Source organism: Pristiophorus japonicus, chromosome 21, assembly GCF_044704955.1.
Source record: "Pristiophorus japonicus isolate sPriJap1 chromosome 21, sPriJap1.hap1, whole genome shotgun sequence".
Lineage (NCBI taxonomy): Eukaryota > Metazoa > Chordata > Chondrichthyes > Pristiophoridae > Pristiophorus > Pristiophorus japonicus.
Genome location: NC_091997.1, coordinates 65,155,717 through 65,176,033, shown reverse-complemented (window position 1 = coordinate 65,176,033; position 20,317 = coordinate 65,155,717). Strand labels below are relative to the sequence as shown.

Below are 20,317 nucleotides of genomic sequence, written 5' to 3'. Positions count from 1 at the left end.
TGTGTCGCAGGGGCGGACTGGTTGGGCTGGGTGCTCTTTACCTTTCCGTCATTGTTCATCGGTTTATACGTAATCTTCAGGTCTGCTGACTGAGGGCCGTGCGGATTTTTGTCGGCCGGCGCGGACACGATGGGCCGAAATGGCCTCCTCCTGCGCTGTAAATTTCTATGTTTCTATGTTTTGATAACCAATCAGGTGGTCTTCGGGACAATGGTATAATACCACGACCACACAGAGAGCGATGAAGTAATTTAAAAAAAAACGGGCTTCTCAATTCCCACAGTTGCACGAGAGGGAAAGGCACCAAAAAATTTAACCAATGGGTATAGGCAATCGATAACGTGCAGACCAGATGGTCCCAGGTTTGTGTCTGTTCATTGTGCTGAGTTAGCTCATCGCAGCTAGATGGGAATTCGAGCAGGGTTCTCGCTCCTGATCGGGAGCCAGTGCCCTCTGCTGGTCGGTGCTCCCATGTGGGCATTAACTGAAGATAACTCAGAGTTGTTAACCTGTGGAATTCCTTGCCGCAGAGAGTCGTTGATGCCAGTTCACTGGATATATTCAAGAGGGAGTTAGATATGGCTCTTACTCTGAAGGGGATCAAGGGGTATGGAGAGAAAGCAGGAAAGGGGTACTGAAGGAATGATTAGCCATGATCTTATTGAATGGCGGTGCAGGCTCGAAGGGCCGAATGGCCTACTCCTGCACCTATTTTTCGATGTTTCGAACAATAGGCTTGGCTGTGGTGCTCCCATCGTGGTTGAAGGCAAACACTAGGCTTACACATGATGAAAGGCCGCTGAGAGTGAGGTACTGGCCAGTGCCTGAGGAACCGCCACCAACTAAAACCACTGTCTTGGGAGAGCTGGAGAGAAAATAGGAGGGAGACGTGTTTTGAAGTAGAAGCAAGTGACAAACAGGGACTTTGGACGATATTAAAAAAACCATGTGAATGTAAAGCACAAAGAAGATTATGTGGCTTTCATCAAGGACTTAGAAACAAGGCTCAATGGTAAACAAATCATCACTGCTAAAGCCTTTAACAGGGACGGCAATCTAGGAGCCTCTGAAAAATTTGCCTGGTTTTGGGACTAGATTGTATAAATCATTCTGTATTGACACCAAGTGCACGGGTCACATGCGAAGATAAATGGGCAACATCTTGCTCATGATAAACCTATCGCTAATCTCCGCATTTAATTTTTTTTTGTAAAACTATGTGTCATGCATGCAGAACCCTATCACTTTTTTGTCTCCAAACTAAACTACTGAGAAATCTACACTGGTAATGTTTCTGTTTATCAGGCATGGAGCGCAAAGGCTCTGCCCATAGGGCCACTCCTCACTTACCTAAGAGAGCTTAGGTGCTTGTTGGAAAGAGCCATGGCTTGGGCACCACAAGCATGCACCAAGGTACTAACTGGAGTTTAACCAGCTAAAACCACGCAACCTACTAGTATAGAGCTGTTAAGCTTCACTTATTTGTTCGTTCATGGGATGTGGCATCGCAGGCAACATTTATTGCCCATTCCTAATTGCCCTTGAGAAGATGGCAGTGAGCCGCTGCCTTCAACCGCTGTAGTCCGTGTGGTGAAGGTGCTCCCAGAGTGTTGTTAGGTCGGGAGTTCCAGGATTGTGACCCAGCGACGATGGAGGAACAACAATATATGTCCAAGTCTGGATGGTGTGTGACTCGGAGGGGAACGTGGAGGTGGTGGTGTTCCCATGTGCCTGCTGCCCTTGGTCTTCTAGGTGGGAGAGGCCGCGGGTTTTGGAGTGCTGAAGCCTTGGTGAGTTGCTGCAGTGGATCTTGTCGATGGGACACACTGCAGCCGCGGTGCGCCGGTGGTGGAGGGAGTGAATGTTTAAGGTGGTGGATGGGGTGCCTGTCCACATGGGGTGTGATGAAGGGAGCTGCACAGTACAGCTTGCAGCGTGCCAGCCACATTAATGTTCTAAATGTCCAAGTCCAGGCTGTGTTACCAGGCTTACACAGTGGCTTAATTCTGACACTCCCATGAAGAGCTTTGAAGAACAGTCGAGCCTATTTTTGGGCTAACTCTTGCACCTAGGTGCTCAGTGACACATGGATGTCGGCCAGTACCCTGCAATTGTTTCTTCCTCTTTGTCACAAATCAACCTCATAGCTTGGTATCGGATTTTGTACATGGTTGAAGGAAACCGGTCTGTCGAACACTGATGAGTTCTAAACCATGAAAGAGAGCTGTTTGTACAAATGTCATGTTTGACTTGTGTTGGGATTTTGCTGTCATCGAAGAAAGGCCAAAATAATATTTGCTTCGTTTCCACAAGGTTCTGAAGAAATGTGTCCAGAGGTAAGTTGGCATCCACTAGGGCTGCCAGGAAGTGATGCAAACCAATAGATGCTTCTTGTATCTTCCTAGCAATACCTTCAAGATTCCCTTGAGTTATTGGCTATAGGCACAGAACCTTCTTTATATCCCTGGTGTCATCGGTCAATATTTATCCCTCAAACAGATTATCTGGTCATTATCACATTGCTGTTTGTGGGAGCTTGCTGTGCGCACATTGGCTGCTGCGTTTCCTACATTACAACAGTGACTACACTTCAAAAGTACTCCGTTAGCTATAAAGCGTTTTGGGACGTCTGGTGGTCGTGAAAGGCACTATATAAATGTAAGTTTTTGTATACACTTTCAAATATTGGCTAAAACCGTTGATAAGACGAGAGGGCATTGTGTCACCAGTAGGCTTATTGGGTTTAACAAATCAATCCCTTTTTGTTATATTAGCCCCATTTACTCACCTTTCCGACCTTGTCCCTTAATCCTTTCCCTCTCCAGAAACTTGAATAATTTTCCCTTGAATCCATTTTAATGTCTGCCAAGTGGTCTTTCATTAATAGTTCCATTTCATTTAACAATTTTCCCTCCTCACTGCTTGCTTTCTTTGTCTGCTGTGCAATGAACAATTTGCCAGATCAATTTTGCTGCTTTGGTTTGTAATGTCCTATTAGGTTACTTCAATGTCGTCTTGTTTCCCAAAGAAAATGATGCCAATTCCTCATAATGTGAAAACCGTATCCAAAATCATCTTTTTACTTCTTGTCGGGGTCAGTGATTTTTCTGTAATTCCCTGCCGTCACTATTTTCTTTGAATTATAAGTCACTACCGAGTCCCAGGGCTGCCTTGCTCTTGTATTTACTGAGCTTCTAAAAATATTAACCAGACTCTCAAATATGTCATATCTCATTCCCTTCAGGATTCTAGAGCATATCTTGATGGTTCCAAGAACGTTGTAAATATTTAATTCTTTGACTTCCTTCAGAGCACAACTTTGACTGAACTTGGAATCAGACCACAGACTTTTCTCTTGAGAAATTGATTTAATTACTCTCACTCATTCTTTCTCAGGACCTTCAAACTGTAGAACTCCTTACCTTCTTTTAGTCTTCCAACAATAATGGACAAAGTTTTAAAACTCATGCTTAATGTCAAATAACACAACTTCTTGATTTACTGCATCGTCTGTTCTTTTCAACATTGGCAGTGTCCTGGATGTTAGACATGTCAGTTTAAAAAAAAAAAAAAAAATCCTATTCCTAGTTTTTCCACTTATCCCCTTGTCGAAATAATCTCCGAAAAAGTCTGCACGTAGCAAAGAAGTTTTCTGAAGCCTTTTTCTGCAAATTAACACTTGCCCTTTGCAATACTTGTATTAGTTATTGTCACTGAGCTTCTCATGACTCTTATCCTCAATCCACTGCCATTCAGTGTGCCTTTTAAAATAGCTCTTAGCTTTACTGACTTGCAGTGGTCTTGCTATTTTCCTTGTAAGGATATGCGTCCTTTCCACATTCCTTCAGCAATTTTTGTTTTCTTGCGCTGTTTTTTCTAGTGTCACCTGTCGCTCAATCCTCCCAGGAACCTTCCTCATAACTACATAGTTTGCACCTCTTGAAATTGGTGTATACCGCTATTGCTTTTGCATTGTTGGTTAATCAATATGTAAGCAGGCAATAGTTAAGTCTTCTCACTCTCTATAGTAGCATTTCGATATTGAAGAAGCATAAGTGAACAACAAGCAACTTGGGTAACCATATTCTAGTTTTATTCTTGTATAGAAATATATTCAGTCTTCATACGTTTAAAATTTATCAGGATTTGAAGCATTGTTTGGGAGAACTGACGATGTAAAATGTTGGGATAAAATGGCATAACAGTCAATGTGATGTGTGAGGAGACAATAAATAAGAGACAATAACATGGCAGGGTGCCATGTTGGGGAGACAGGGAAAGACACGGTGTGGTGTCTTAGTGGAGGTTGCAGGGTCAGAGGGCACAGCATTTTTGGGGAGACAGCAAGGGCACGCTAGGAATTCAGACAACGAAACAGACAAAGCAAAGTGCTGGGGAGAATGCAGTAGGGCATGCTGCTCGGGAGGTTCAGCTCTTAAACATGTCACAGAGAAGCTTTTCCATGGGAGTGTTGCCGATGGTTCTGTGGAAGAACAGCAGCTCAATTCGTTCTGAAGGGACAAAGCGGAGTGAGGGCAGGAGAAGCAGCAACTTCCCAAACCTGGTAAAAAGATGGACAAGAAGAAATTCAGACAACTGACCCCCCCCTCCAGCATAAAACTTACTGAAACTATAAATCAGCAATAGAATCGTCAATCAACTAAGCAAATCGAAAGATAGAACATAAATAGTGCCTTATATCTTTGAAACATCCAAAGGACTTGACATATAATGAATAACATTGTGCAGTTGCTGTTGTTGGATGGGTGAATGTGGTAGGCATTTAGCGCACAGCAAGGTGCTATAATCAATAATGAGGTGACTAACCAGTTAGTCTCTCTTTGGTGGTATTAGTTGAGGTAGGAGCTCCCTGTTTCTCTTCCAAAAGTGCCATTGCATCTTTAATGGTCCACCTGAGCAGGTAGATAGACCCCCAGTTTAACATTTCATCTGAAGGAACCTGATACTCAAAATAGTGGAGTAGAAGTCAGAGGGGTTTATGGTTAAACTATACAATGCTTCGGTCAGACTACACCTCGAGTACTGAGTCCAGTTGGCAACGGAGACAAAAGGTTTACATTTAAGCTCTGGAGGCCATTCAGAGAAGGTTTATCCCAAGTATCAGATCATAGAATTATGAGGAAAGATTGGAGAAACATGAGCTATTCTGCTCAATGGGACGTGGCTGGGAGGGTACTTTATACAGGTATATAGGACAGTAAGCAGTATAGAAAACTCTTAAGTAGAGAATACTCCTTCAAACTAAACAATGACAGTAGGTCAAGAAGATAACCGGTTCAAACTGGCAATGGGCTAATTTAGGACTGATGTTGGGTCGTTCTTAACACAAAATACTAACACATGGACTGGGACTTTTGGACTTGGGTGGGGTAGTGGAGGTGAAATTGTACATGGATGAGCTAGAATGAGTCGAGTTTATTCATCCCTACTGATCTTAGAATCATAAAATCTTGCAGCACAGAACGGGGCGATTTGAAAGAGCTGTCCAATTAGTCCCACTCCCCCGCTCTTTTCCCATAGCCCTGCAACTCTGTCATGTATATATCCAATTTCCCTTTGAAAGCTACTGATTGAATCTGCTTTTCAGGCAGTGCATCCCAGATCACAACAATTCACCCCTATGGTCTTTTTCCAATTATCTTAAATCTGTGTCCCCTGGTTACAAACCCTCCCACTAGTCGAATCAGTTTCTCCTTATTTACTCTCTCAAAACCCCGTAACATTTGAACACCTCTATTAAATCTTCCCTTCGCCTTCTCTGCTCTAAGAAGAAAAATCCAAGATTCTCCAGACTCTCCATATAACTGAAGTCTTTCATCCCTGGTATAATTCTATTAAATCTCTGCACCCTCTCCAAGATCTTGACATCCTTCCTAAAGTGTGGTTACCAAAATTGCCCACAATGCTCCAGTTCAGTGAAAGGCTTTAAAAGGTTAGAATAAGAGCATATTAGTTTTAAAAGTAATATTCAAGTTGAAGGTTTTTTTAGGGTTGGGGTGTGGTGGGGGGGGGGGGGGGCGGGTGGAGGGATGAAATAGAATAAGTTGTTGAACATAAGAACATAAGAATTAGGAACAGGAGTAGGCCATCTAGCCCCTTGAGCCTGCTCCGCCATTCAACAAGATCATGGCTGATCTGGCCGTGGACTCAGCTCCACTTACCCGCCTGCTCCCCATAACCCTTAATTCCCTTATTGGTTAAAAATCTATCTATCTGTGATTTGAATACATTCAATGAGCTAGCCTCAACTGCTTCCTTGGGCAGAGAATTCCACAGATTCACAACCCTCTGGGAGAAGAAATTCCTTCTCAACTCGGTTTTAAATTGGCTCCCCTGTATTTTGAGGCTGTGCCCCCTAGTTCTAGTCTCCCCGACCAGTGGAAACAACCTCTCTGCCTCTATCTTGTCTATCCCATTCATTGTTTTAAATGATTCTATAAGATCACCCCTCATCCTTCTAAACTCCAACGAGTAAAGAACCAGTCTACTCAATCTATCATCATAAGGTAACCCCCTCATCTCCGGAATCAGCCTAGTGAATCGTCTCTGCACCCCCTCCAAAACTAGTATATCCTTCCTTAAGTAATGTGACCAAAACTGCACGCAGTACTCCAGGTGCGGCCTCACCAATACCCGGTACAGTTGCAGCAGGACCTCCCTGCTTTTGTACTCCATCCCTCTCGCAATGAAGGCCAACATTCCATTCGCCTTCCTGATTACCTGCTGCACCTGCAAACTAACTTTTTGGGATTCATGCACAAGGACCCCCAGGTCCCTCTGCACCGCAGCATGTTGCAATTTCTCCCCATTCAAATAATATTCCCTTTTACTGTTTTTTTTCCAAGGTGGATGACCTCACATTTTCCGATATTGTATTCCATCTGCCAAACCTTAGCCCATTCGTTTAACCTATCTAAATCTCTTTGCAGCCTCTCTGTGTCCTCTACACAACCCGCTTTCCCACTAATCTTTGTGTCATCTGCAAATTTTGTTACACTACACTCTGTCCCCTCTTCCAGGTCATCTATGTATATTGTAAACAGTTGCAGTCCCAGCACCGATCCCTGTGGCACACCACTAACCACCGATTTCCAACCCGAAAAGGACCCATTTATCCCGACTTTCTGCTTTCTGTTAGCCAGTCACTTCTCTATCCATGCTAATACATTTCCTCTGACTCCGCATACCTTTATCTTCTGCAGTAACCTTTTGTGTGGCACCTTATTTAACGCCTTTTGGAAATCTGAATACACCACATCCATTGGTACACCTCTATCCACCATGCTCGTTATATCCTCAAAGAATTCCAGTAAATTAGTTAAACATGATTTCCCCTTCATGAATCCATGCTGCGTCTGCTTGATTGCACTATTCCTATCTAGATGTCCCGTTATTTCTTAATAGTTTCAAGCATTTTCCCCACTACAGATGTTAAACTAACCAGCCTATAGTTACCTGCCTTTTGTCTGCCCCCTTTTTTTAAACAGAGGCGTTACATTAGCTGCTTTCCAATCCGCTGGTACCTCCCCAGAGTCCAGAGAATTTTGGTAGATTATAACGAATGCATCTGCTATAACTTCCGCCATCTCTTTTAATACCCTGGGATGCATTTCATCCGGACCAGGGGACTTGTCTACCTTGAGTCCCATTAGCCTGTCCAGCACTACCCCACTAGTGATAGTGATTGTCTCAAGGTCCTCCCTCCCTACATTCCTGTGACCAGCAATTTGTGGCATGGTTTTTGTGTCTTCCACTGTGAAGACCGAAGCAAAATAATTGTTTAAAGTCTCAGCCATTTCCACATTTCCCATTATTAAACCCCCCTTCTCATCTTCTAAGGGGCCAATATTTACTTTAGTCACTCTTTTCCGTTTTATATATCGGTAAAAGCTTTTACTATCTGTCAATTATGTGAAATTGTAAGTTGTCACTTTGAGGGTATTAATTCATGTTTTGAGCCTGATACTTGATACGGTGTATTGATCCGTTCTGTGTTAAGAGGGTGACTGATATATATTTTTGGTGGGCAAAGCTATTGAAAGGTTTGAGAGATAGAGTGCAGTGGGAGTCATTGACTTTTGTTACCAACCAGATAGATGGAAGAGAGCTTTACCTGTTGTGTACAGTCCAGTGTTCATAATCATGGGTAACTAATGCCTACTGGAGCTTGCTTGATTACTGTAGGAAATTGGGAAGAAACTTCTAAAATTAGTCTCAGATTTTTTTTTTGCAACCCTCATTACTCATGATTGAAGAAGGACGAAGTTGTGCTGTCTAACAGTAGGGTGAATACTAATGGATGGCCTATTTCTCTCGTTTTTGTGTTTTGTATCTAATAGATGAACAGTGTAATAATCCATTCCATGTTTTGTATCTGAAATTAGCATAGTCTGATATAAGCAGGTGACCTGCTTGTTATCAGCAGTGGACTTGCTCTGAGATCTGCCTCTCCTTACCTAACTGGCTGGATTGGGTAGTGTGTCCTGCTGTGCTGACCCAGCATCACTTGTGACTGATCCTGTAGATTTTCCACCTGCTCAGGGTCCTTCAAGCCTCTTGTTTCTGAGGGAGAACACAGTATTGGTGAGTGCCGATTCCCTGATGCAGGAAAATCTTCCTAAAATTCCATTAAAAATGCACTCCTCCATCTCTCCCTCCCCTCCCCCCGGCATGGTAATCATGCAGAGACACACATATAGGGAGGGTCCCAGATCCCTAGTCCGTGCTGTGATAGCTGATGTCAGCCTTGGATGGAATTTGGGGCTGTACATTTGATCTCGGCATTCTTGAGCGAGGACGAGGAAAAACCTGCGTGCTCACTGGGACAACTCATGAAGAATTACTTGGGCGAAGTACTGGAAATAGGTCATTGGCCATGGAACTGTAACCTCAGATAAGTCAGCACCTTCAGGAGAGGAAGGGAGAAACTGGGTAAGGAAAAAGAATGGAAAGAAGACAAATGGCCCAGAGAATGGCCATCCCCACTAAAGAGTCCCAGTCTTCTGCTGAACTGTGGCACAGGCCTTGCTGGATACATCTGTGCACATGGCCATTACCAAAAGTGCATCATAAAAGAATCGGGACTTCTTTCTGTGTAACTTCCATATAAAGGAACTAGTGAGTAATTGATGCTTACCTCACAAGTGTTAATCCAGAATGCCATGAACCCCCAAATTTGTCTCTTGCAAACCTCATACTTTTTAGTCCCTTAAACAATATCACTTGAGCTGACTTTGCTTAAGTCTTTACCAAGTTGACCTGTTCCAGTATCGGCTTCCTTTACTGCATAATTCACCTCTCTCTGTCCCTCCAACATTGGGGATCAGTTTGTTCTGGTGATCTACTCAACCCAATAGATTCTGTGCCTGTCACATTACACTGGCTGCAGGTTCGATGAACTAATTGGACATATTGCCCATGGTGGAAGGGATGAGTGGTTTCTGCTCACCTGGTTTAAAGAGTACCACAGCCTTCAGACAAGCAAACTCTGTGGGGTCCACTGCGAGGGCCTTGAACCGGCTCATGATCTCCTGCAGGATGCGGACATCTGCCATGGTGGAGCTGCTCTTGCCTTGAGGGCTATGAGAGAGTTCGGGTAATGACAACAAAGGGCAACTCTCCAAGGGCATAGACCACTGGATGGCACAGAGCAGGAAGAGTTCATTCCAGGCTTCCTCCAACAAGATCACCTGCAACAGAAAAAGCCTTTTGTTGATGGAGAGGAATGATCAACAGACTGTTCTATTAATACTTCTGTCATCAGTGCTCCTCTGAATCTAACTGCCTTGTTTCTCTTCAGCTCCACTTTTCTCAGGATGCGGGTGACACTGGCAATTCCACATTTATTGCCCATCTCTAGTTGCCTTGAGGTCATTAAGTGTCAACCATATTTAGTTCCACTCGTACCATTCCCCACAATCCTCTTTCACCCTGTACTGAAATCAAGACTCATTGCCACTGCCCGAGAACTTGACGTTGTAGAGGTTATAACTTCCTCAGTCTTCTATTCCTCCTACATCCTCTTAGAACCCAAGTTCGGCATCACCTAATCACCACTATGTTAATTTACCTTTTCTTCCCCTCGCCCACTCTTTAACCTTGGTGGTGTCTGCACTGTTGGCTTTGCCTCTTTTGATGTCTCATTGATTCATCTGGTTTGCACAGAAATGCCCTATGAATCAGACCAGACTGAACTGCTGCACTTCGGCATAGAAATAGCCTCTGAGAGGAAGAACTAGGGTTAGCCACAAAACCGAGAGTGCACACTGACCTTTCAACTCTGAGCCCTGGGTTCCAATCCAGCCAAGACTGCAATGTCTTGAGTTGAATGTTTCCCTCTGTGTAATGTTGAAATTGAGTGTTCTCCCCTCGCCCTCCAGTGTTGCATTTTAATCCTATGCCCCCACCCCAAGCCCACCAGCATTCTGCAGACGTACCTGGTCCCTGAATGGCAGGTTGGAGAAGACCGGAAGATTCTTGGCCCACTTAACGGCCATGAAGAGCAACCTGGCTGAAGTCTCGTACACGCTCTCGGGGCTGCTGGGCGGGTAGATGGACATCTGGTACTCGGTGGATGTCCTCTCAGGCTCGTTACTTGTCACATCGATGTTCTCGTCCACTGTAAGCACAATGTGCAACAGGGAAACATGAACTAACTCTTCCCCTCTCTCGTTGACAATAAATACCACTGGTTTTCTGATGCCTTCCTTGCCAACCAGCACTAGTGGAAATAAATTTGTGGTAACTGTTACCTCGACGGGATTCCGTTGGCCACCCCCATTCAGTAAATCCAGGCTCATCACGGAGAATATGGCCCTGAATCTTTACAGGTTCAATCCCCAGCCTGTACTGAGTCACTTAATCTCAACCGGTTAGCCTGACATCAGTAGTGTAGGAAATGTTGGAATCAATTATTAAAGATGAAATAGCAGCGCATTTGGAAAGCAGTGACAGGATGGGTCCAAGTCAGCATGGATTTATGAAAGGGAAATCATGCTTGACCAATCTTCTGGAATTTTTTGAGGATGTAACTAGTAGAGTGAACAAGGGAGAATCAGTGGATGTGGTATATTTGGACTTTCAAAAGGCTTTTGACAAGGTCCCACACAAGAGATTGGTGTGCAAAATTAAAGCACATGGTATTGGGGGTAATGTACTGACGTGGATAGAGAACTGGTTGGCAGAGAGTCGGGATAAACGGGTCCTTTTCAGAATGGCAGACAGTAACTAGTGGAGTGCCGCAGGGCTCAGTGCTGGGACCCCAGCTCTTTACAATATACATCAATGATTTGGATGAAGGAATTGAGTGTAATATCTCCAAGTTTGCATATGAAACTAAACTGGGAGTGCAGCGAAGGTTTACCAGACTGATTCCCGGGATGGCTGGACTGACATGAGGAGAGACTGGATCAACTGGGCCTTTATACATTGGAGTTTAGAAGGATGAGAGGGGATCTCATAGAAACATACAAGAATCTGACGGGACTGGGATAGGTTAGATGCGGGTAGATTGTTCCCGATATTGGGGAAGTCCAGAACCCGGGGACACAGTCTATGGATAAGGGGTAGGCCATTTAGGACTGAGATGAGGAGAAACTTCTTCACTCAGAGAGTTGTTAGCCTGTGGAATTCCCTGCCGCAGAGTTGTTGATGCCAGATCATTGGATATATTCAAGAGGGAGTTAGATATGGCCCTTACAGCTAAGGGGATCAAAGGGTATGGAGAGAATGCAGGACAGGGGTACTGAGGGAATGATCAGCCATGATCTTATCGAATGGTGGTGCTGGCTCGAAGGGCCGAATGGCCTACTCCTGCACCTATTTTCTATGTTTCTATGGATGTTGTTGTGACACACTGATCCCTGGACTAGGGAGTGGTAAAATCAGGCAAGGTTCCAGATCCTGATCACTATCTGGCAAAAAGTGTGTGTGTGTGTGTGTGTGTGTGTGTATACAGGATTTGGCTCAGCTGTGATGCCTTCATTGGTGAATAGTTGCGTCACTCATTGTTTAGGCTCACACAGGAAGAGTGCCAATTTTGGATACGAGAAGAGATCAGGAGTGGAAGGGAGAAAATTGGAGGAAAAAATAAATGTGCACCTTAAATGGTTCTTAATAAATTAACACCAGCTCTAATTTTTATAGAGCTGGATTAATGCTTTAATCCATAGTGGTTACACAGTAAACAAGCATGTAGTGAGGGGATTAGAAGCCAGTCACTGACCATCCTCAGGCTCCAGCTTGGCGCAGGTCTCAGCGGTCATCAGGCTGGCCATGAACCGGTGGTTGTTTGGTGGGCTGATGGTCCTCTGGCTACTGCTGATGTTAGAGGAGACTTGCCTCTGGGTGCTGACAGATGACGAAGTGGGCTCTCTGGTGGTGGCAATGTGCTCCTTGTCTGGGTCAAGCTCGGCACTGTCCAGCCGGACCTGGGCAGTGCTGCGGGGCTGACGTTCATTCTGAACGGCTGGAGGAACACGTGAGAAAGGAGAGTGAGCAGAGAGTGCGAGGAGGATGAAAAGCAGAGAGGCAGACTTTGAGAGAGGGAGGAAGAAGCACAAAGAATAACGCACAGGGAGATTAGAGGATAATAGCTGCTAAGAGCTAAAAACATTAAGCCATAATTTCATACATTCTCTCTCACACTCGCACAGACATTAACACACACACACTCACCGTCTTTATTCATACCAGCCTGCAAACACTTCTTCAGTCTACATGCCTGGCACTGATTCCGATGGGCTTTATCCACAGGACACATCCCTGTACCTGCCTGGCATCTGAGAGCAACAAGAGCCAATAAATAAATGCAACCACAGCCTCACCACCTCTGAGATACTTGGCATTGAACAGAGCTGTATTGTTGGGACTCGAGCGTTAAACTTTCCAAGGACTTTATGTTGGTGACAAATGTTTTTATGACGAAGGCTGTTTCCAGTGGGGTTCTGTCGGGCTCAGTATTGGGTCCCTTGCTTTTTGTGGTATACACCAGTAATTTAGATTTCAGTTTAGGGGGCATGATTTAAGAGGTTTGCAGATGATGCAAAAATTGGCCGTGTAGTTGATAGTGAGGAAGAAAGCTGTATTTATTCCCATGTTTTTCAACACAAAGTTGGTAAAATATAACTACAGTGAGAATGTGCTAGATAATTGTCTGAATTTAATAGGTTTATATGATAGTCAGCCTAACCTTGGTGGTGTGCAAATTGTTGGAAAAAATTCTAAGGGACAGTATTATCATTATTTAGAAAGGCACGGATTAATCAAGGACAGTCAGCATAGATTTGTTGAGGGACGATTGTGTCTGACTAACTTGATTGAATTTTTTGAGGGTTGAAGACAGTAGTGCGTTTGATGTAGTCGACATGGATTTTAGCAAGGCTTTCGATAAGGTCCCACATGGCAAGTTGGTGAGAAAAGTAAAAGCCCACGGGATCCAAGAGGAAGTGGCAAGTTGGATCCAAAATTGGCTCAGTGGCAGGAAGCAAAGGGTAATGGTCGACAGATGTTTTTGTGAGTGGAAGGCTGTTTCCAGTGGGCTCTGCAGGGCTCAGTACGCGGTCCCTTGCCTTTTGTGGTCTACATCAATGATTTAGACTTCAATGTAGGGGCCATGATTAAGAAGTTTGCAGATGGTACAAAAATTGGCCATGTGGTTGATAGTGAGGAAGAAAACTATAGACTGCAGGAAGCTATCGATGGACTTGTTAGGTGGGCAATCTGGAGAAGTGTGAGGTAATGCATTTGGGGAGGACTAGAAGGGATGAAACAATAATTTAGGTTTCTGAATAATTTTGTACAGTTGCATATCTACTGACCCAATCCAATCTCCTGCTCCAGATTTGGGAGTCAGCCCTGGCTCAGTTGGTAGCACTCTTGCCAATAAGTCAGGAGGTTATGGATTCAAAGTTTAACTCCAGAGACTTGAGCATAAAAATCTAGGCTGTCACTTCAGTGCAGTACTGAGGGAGTGCTGCATTGTCGGAGGTGCTGTCTTTTGGATGAGACGTTAAACCAAGGCCCCATCTGCCCTCTTGGGTGGAAGTAAAAGATTCCATGGCACTATTTTGAAGAAGAGCAGTCTTGGCCAATATTTATCCTTCAGTCAACATCATTAAAAAAAAACAGATGATCTGGTCATTATCACATTGCTGTTTGTGGGAGCTTGCTGTCTGCAAATTATCTGCCACATTTCCTACACTGCAACAGTGACTACACTTCAAAAAGTACTTCATTGGCTGTAAAGCGCTTTGGGACATCTGGTGGTCGTGAAAGGTGCTATATAAACACAAGTCTTTCTTTCAGATGTAATATCCCTCAGTGTTGCCTAACTTCAAACACACAGTGCAGGCAGTAGCCATATGCAGCCTTTTATTTATATATTGTGTTCAGATAAGTCACCAAGTGAAACATCGATCAGTGTATCGAGTTTCTTGACAACTTAGATTGCGAGCTTGAGGATATAACACAGTTAACTATACTACCATGTGTACAATATGGACGACGACTCACCTGTAGATGAGTTTTCTTCTTACACTCCGCTTGAAGAAGCCGCTGCAGCCGTTACAGGCGTAAATGCCATAGTGCTTGCCACTGCTGGTATCCCCACACACCTTGCACATGAGCACGGGGCTGAGGGACTTCCCCGGACTCGGGCTCGTCACTGGTAGCAAGCACAAAAGGAAAAACAAAGAGAAATCATCTCAGCACTGACCCTGACCATACTAAGAGCTGAGAAGCTCGATTAGATTCCACAACGAAGATTTGGGTTTGACCTTACTGTGTGGCTGGGCGCATCATCTTACCAAAGGGCAGGCTTGACTCCTCACTGAAGAGTTGGGCTTGACTCTTCATTGAGGATTTGGCTTGCCTCATCTGAAGACACTGAAGTTAAAATTAAATATGAATGACACAATATCCAAAAAGAAAGAGATCATTTTGTTACTGTTATATACATGACCCAAGGCAATCTTCCAAAGAACTATGGCACATTGATGAAGATCTGCTTCTCTTTGACTCTCAAAGATGATTCCCACTGATCTAGCAAATTACGAATTAAATATGAACTCCCAGAAAAAAGCTCAAGGGCGTCCTGGAACCTCGCACCACTGTAAGCAAAGAACCCCTCGCTACATCACCCCGAGCTAATCTCAAAACACGGCATGTTACTGACAGCAGTCAACATTCATATTTATCCCATCAATACACAACTCATGTAGTACTGGGAGCCAGGGTAAGCACTAAATTAGTACTCTGATTCTATAATTGTATGTTTATAATTATTCTCATGTTCAAGCTGGGATTTCAGTAATCATGCTTTTTGATCAAGTATATTTAATACATTAATATTGTTGTTTCTCAATAAAGACTGGATACTATTAAATACAGTGATGCAGCAATAGCCATCTTTTTATTTTTTCCGAGATGGTTTCGTTCATTCATTGAAGCACATTTTCAGACTGGCAGTCCACTGCTCATTTACTCTTATCTTACTTAATCTAATGTTTAAATGAACATTCTCTTCAGGAGCACCATCTGAAATCTTGCTTCATTCTCCTATTTGTTGCACCTTTGCTGAAGTGTTTGTTTCCCGTTTAACACTAATTGAGCCCTGGCCTTTGACATAATTGTATTCAGATACTGGAACGCACTCACTTCACAACCCAATGTGGACTGTGACTCTGCTTCTCTCTCTCTCTCTCTCTCTCTCTCTCTTCCTTCCTCACACTTTCGCATACCTTCCTGTCTGTCTCTTCCTCCCACAATTCATGTTTTCTTATTGATTTCTGTCTGTCCCGCTCTTCTCTTTATGATTTTCTCATCCTCTCTCAGGTACCCACTAGCCAATTCTCTCTCCTTGCTGGCTGGCTCCCCTTTTCATCCCACTGGACCTCTTACTCTCATATCTACCTGTTGTTCTCTGCCTCGCTGACTGACTCAACTCCCTGGCTGTCTGTCTGAGCCTCGCCAGCCAACTCTCATACCTGCTCTTCTTGTTCTCACTGTCTCAGTCACTCTATCTCTCACTCATTCATACGCTCTCTCTCTCATACCTGCCTGGCTGTCCTCCAGCCCTGGGCTGACTGATGACTCCGTGGGGGAGCTGCTCATCCTCCCGCTCAAAGAGGAGGAGCTGGGCTCTGAATTCAAAATTCCTTCTCGGTCAGCCTGGGAGCAACGGGTCAGTTGATGCAAAAATCCTGGATGGAGGTAATGTCCAACCTTTGGAATAAAGGCCAAAAGCAAGCTCTTTGGAAGAAGGCAGTATCCCAAGTTTAAGAGGGGAAATGTTGCTTGTGCAGTTGCTGGATCTCTGTGTCTCTCCCCTCTGATTTATTGCTGGAAGTCTCGAGCTCTCGTTGTGTATCTGAGGAGTCAGTGTGTGAATGAGCCTTGCTGGTGCTCCAGTGCTCCCAAAGCCCACACAGCAGATTAGCCTCTAACGCTGTGTAAGTAGATGCCTATTTGTCAGTCTCTTAATCTTTACTGTCCATTGCAAAGGTGGATCAATCAGTCAGCACATGAAGAATTTAAATGCTTCTGTCTTAGAACGGTAACTTTAAACTCAGCTCCAGCCCCACCCGGCTTTCCTTCTCTCTAACACTGTATAAAAACTCACGTAAAACTGCTTATTACATCTCAATGCATCCCTTTCTATAGAATGACGGCTAGATTATATGTGTCATTTCTAAAGGCATGAATTATCCTGTTTGCTAGCGTTCAGAGAGAATTTCCCTGTGTGAGTTTATGCTCAATTTCCTGATGTAAATTTGATCCATTTGATTGCTCATGGGTATAATGGTGCCACTATTTGCCTGGGTGCCCAGGTGCCTATTAGCTCCGTCCTTCCTATTGAAGGCGAGCAGGCATTTCAATTACGCAAATAATTGAATTTTTAATCGCCGTGTTTCGCTTACACTAAATTCATTTCATTCTCAGGCTGCAAGGGCAACCCATGAATTATGAAACGGGCAGAGAGTAAATGGCATAATTCTCTGCTAATTATAAGCTCCCCTGAATAGAACTCCACTAGGTGTATGATCTTTTGACAGCTGGATGGTAAGGATCAAGAACTGCCACAGTGTGCCAGGATCCATTAGGGTTTAAGACTGCACCTTGGATTAATAATCTCAGTTAGGTGCTTGTACATTAAAGTTTAATATATTTTGAAGAAGGTTTAGAGAAAATAATTTTCTTGTGTCTGTGTCACACACCTGCCGCTTTCATTCTGCCTACCTCTGTTTTTCTCCCTCTGTACTGTTCTCCGCACATGTGCCTCCCTCTGGGTTTTTACCACTCTCTCTGTCTCCACCTCTTCCTGAATCCCTGGCACTGTCTTGCTCTGTCTATAAGAAATAGGAGCAGGAGTAGGTCATAAGGCCCCTCGAGCCTGCTCCGCCATTCAATACGATCATGGCTGATCCGGTCATGGACTCGGGTCCACTTCCCTACCCACTTTCCATAACCCCTTATTCCCTTATGTGTCTATTCTGACTCCTGAGGGCGATTTTGAAGTGCCGGTTGCCCCGTTTACAAGGTGTCCAGTATTGAAAATGACGCAAAATCAGCAGCCTTGCCTTAGACACCCAAGGCCTGCACGATGTGGTTTTCAGGTGGGCCTGTAAATAGACACCCAGATCAGGGGGGAGGTCGCTCGCATCTGAAAATCAAGGTCCCAGGATCCATTTCCAATTTTCAAGGATCAATGGTTGGAGGCTGCTCCAAAAACAGCCTGGACGTGTCTGGGGGGATCTTTGTGAGACCAGGAATGCTCCTGCTAACCTTCAGTGCGGCTCGCTCACTGCGTCCAGCCGATTTTCCGCTCATGGACTGGGCTTTAATGAGGATTGGACCTCCCACTTAATCCATCGGGCCAACTTTGTTCCTGTTTTGGACAAAAAGTAAATCATTGCCCCCTCTGTGTACCTCTTTCACTCTGTTTCTGGGCCTGTGTATGTGTCTGTCTCTTATCTTTCCCTTTGTTGCTCTGACTACGTATTTATCTTGCTGTCTCTTTTCCTCTATTTTTGTCTCATTCTTGTCCACAGCTTCTCCAAAGTATATGTTTCTCTATTATATCGTTCTTTCAGTCTCTCACTCGTTCCCTGCTTATCCCACTTTGGCTACCTGGAGTCTCTCCTTCATCTTTTCTGTTCTAATTTTGCTATACTCTTGTCTTTTTCTGCCTATTTCTCCCTTCCTTCCATTCATTTGCCCTATCAGTTCGAGACGCTCCCCTCTCCCTCTCCCTCTCCCCTGCCCCCCCCCCACCCCGCCCCACAGTTTTCCCAATGACCTGTCTGTCTGTCTGTCTCAATCTCCATACCTCTTCCCTTGATCCAGCTTTCTCAACGATCTTGCTGACCACTTTCTGTCTGCTTTTCTCTCCAATGACATCACTCCATCTTTCACTTTCCCCAGAATTCAGTCTCACTCCACATCTTTCTACTTCTTTCCCAAACTTATCTCTTCCTAAGCTCTCTAACCCACCTTGTTCTGAGCCTCAGTCATTGTTTTTCTGTAGTCTCACTCTCCACCCCCCCCCCCCCCCCCGTCCCCTCCAGTATCTCCTCACCTGGTCTTTCCAGTGTTTCCCTCTTCCTCCAAACTATTTCCCAAGATTCCCTCTCCTAATGCCTTACTCCAGTTTCTCTCACTTCTATCACCGTCTTCCTTCTGATCTTTCTCTCCCTCAGTATCGCTCTCCTTATCAATCTTTCTCCCATCCCTTTCCCCCTCCTTCCCTCTCTCCCAGACCTCCCTCTCTTTTTTCCTTCCCAACTGTTTCTCCAGTTGTGTTCACACTCCCACACCTCTCTGCCCATCTTTTATTGCATCTCTTTTCCTTCTCTAACTCTGTCTCTTTATATCTCTTTCTAGAATCTCTGTTTCTCCCAGTGACATACACACCATGCAACAGTAACAGTCCCCCTCTCAAGATAAAAAGAAGTACACAACATTACTATAAAAACTAAATGGTCCGATTTTAAAGGGGACAGAGATACCTGGGGATGTATGTACACAAATCTTTGAAAGTGGCAGGTCAAGTTTCGAAGGCTGTTAAAAAGCATATGGAATCCTTGGCTTTATTTATAGAGGCATAGAATACAAAAGCAAGGAGGTTATGTCAAACCTTTATAAAACACTGATTAGGCCTCAGCTGGAGAATTGTGTTCCATTCTGGGCACCGCACTTTAGGAAGGATGTCATGCAGAGGAATGGTACCAGGAATGAGAGACTTCTGTTATGTTGAGAGCCTGGAGAAGCTGGGGTTATTATCCTTCGAGCAGAGAAGGTTGAGAGGAGATTTGATTAGAGGTGTTCAAGGTTTTGATAGAGTAAATACGGTGAAACTTTTTCCACTGGCAGTAGGCTTCCGGCACACACACGCTGGGTCGAATTGTCTCCTCCTTTGCTGTAAACTTCTAATGGTTGATAACCAGAGGGCAAAAATTTAAGGTGATTGGCAAAAGAACCAGAGGCGACATGAGGAAACATTTTTTACACAGCAAGTTGTGATGTGGAATGCGCTGCCTGAAAGCGTGGTGGAAGCAGATTCAATAGTAACTTTCAAAGGGGTATTGGATAACTACTTGAAATACAAATTTTCAGGGCTGTGGGACTAATTGGATCGCACTTTCAAAGAGCCAGCACAAGCACGATGGGCTGAATGGCCTCTTTCAGTGTTGTATCACTATTATTACCCAACTGATACTGAATTTTCCCTGCTTAGATCCGTCCTGATTGACACCCAGGGCTCGAAAGGAGGCTGATCAGTGGGATTCCCAGTGAAGTCACTCAATGATTCACCCACATTGGAAAGGTGCCGAGTATAGAGAGGCACAATCCCAGAAGGCAAATCTCAGTAGAATGGAAAAACAAAGAAAATATGAGGATCTCTTCTGAGGTAGGTTTGATTAATGGTCGTGCTGAGTTAGTTGAATTGCTACTCCAATGGACCTCAGTGCCCTATGGGTTAGAGAGGGGAATAATCAGCCAAGATTTGTACTGCTGACCACCATTCTGTGATCTCTGCTGCATGTGTGTAGATATTGGATGTGAACAGGACTGAGTTGGTGAGATTGAGTTGGTAATTCTGCCCTCCTGAGCATCCCTGATTGCAATCATTCAACCATTGGGGGCCATACTTCTGTTGCCTCGGCCTCAAGCTCTGGAACTCCCTGCCTAAACCTCTCTACCTCTCTTTCCTCCTTCAAATTGCTCCTTGTGCTGTGCTTATTTCTGCTAATGCGGCTCGGTGTCAAATTTTTATTGCATAATACTCCTGTGAAGTGCC

At 44.4% G+C, this 20,317-nt stretch overlaps 1 protein-coding gene across 1 annotated transcript; it reads right to left on the bottom strand.

Annotated features, from left to right (window-relative positions):
- Nucleotides 1-4,306: 4,306 nt before the first annotated feature.
- On the bottom strand, nt 4,307-16,131 carry nr2e3 (nuclear receptor subfamily 2, group E, member 3). Its single transcript, XM_070864099.1, has 8 exons — nt 16,074-16,131; nt 14,533-14,683; nt 12,697-12,800; nt 12,245-12,487; nt 10,458-10,639; nt 9,470-9,710; nt 8,478-8,583; nt 4,307-4,561 (listed from the first exon to the last, which is right to left on the bottom strand). Exons 1-8 carry the CDS (start codon nt 16,129-16,131, stop codon nt 4,429-4,431), a joined length of 1,218 nt encoding a protein of 405 aa, XP_070720200.1. The 3' UTR covers nt 4,307-4,428.
- Between the last annotated feature and the right edge of the window lie 4,186 nt (nt 16,132-20,317).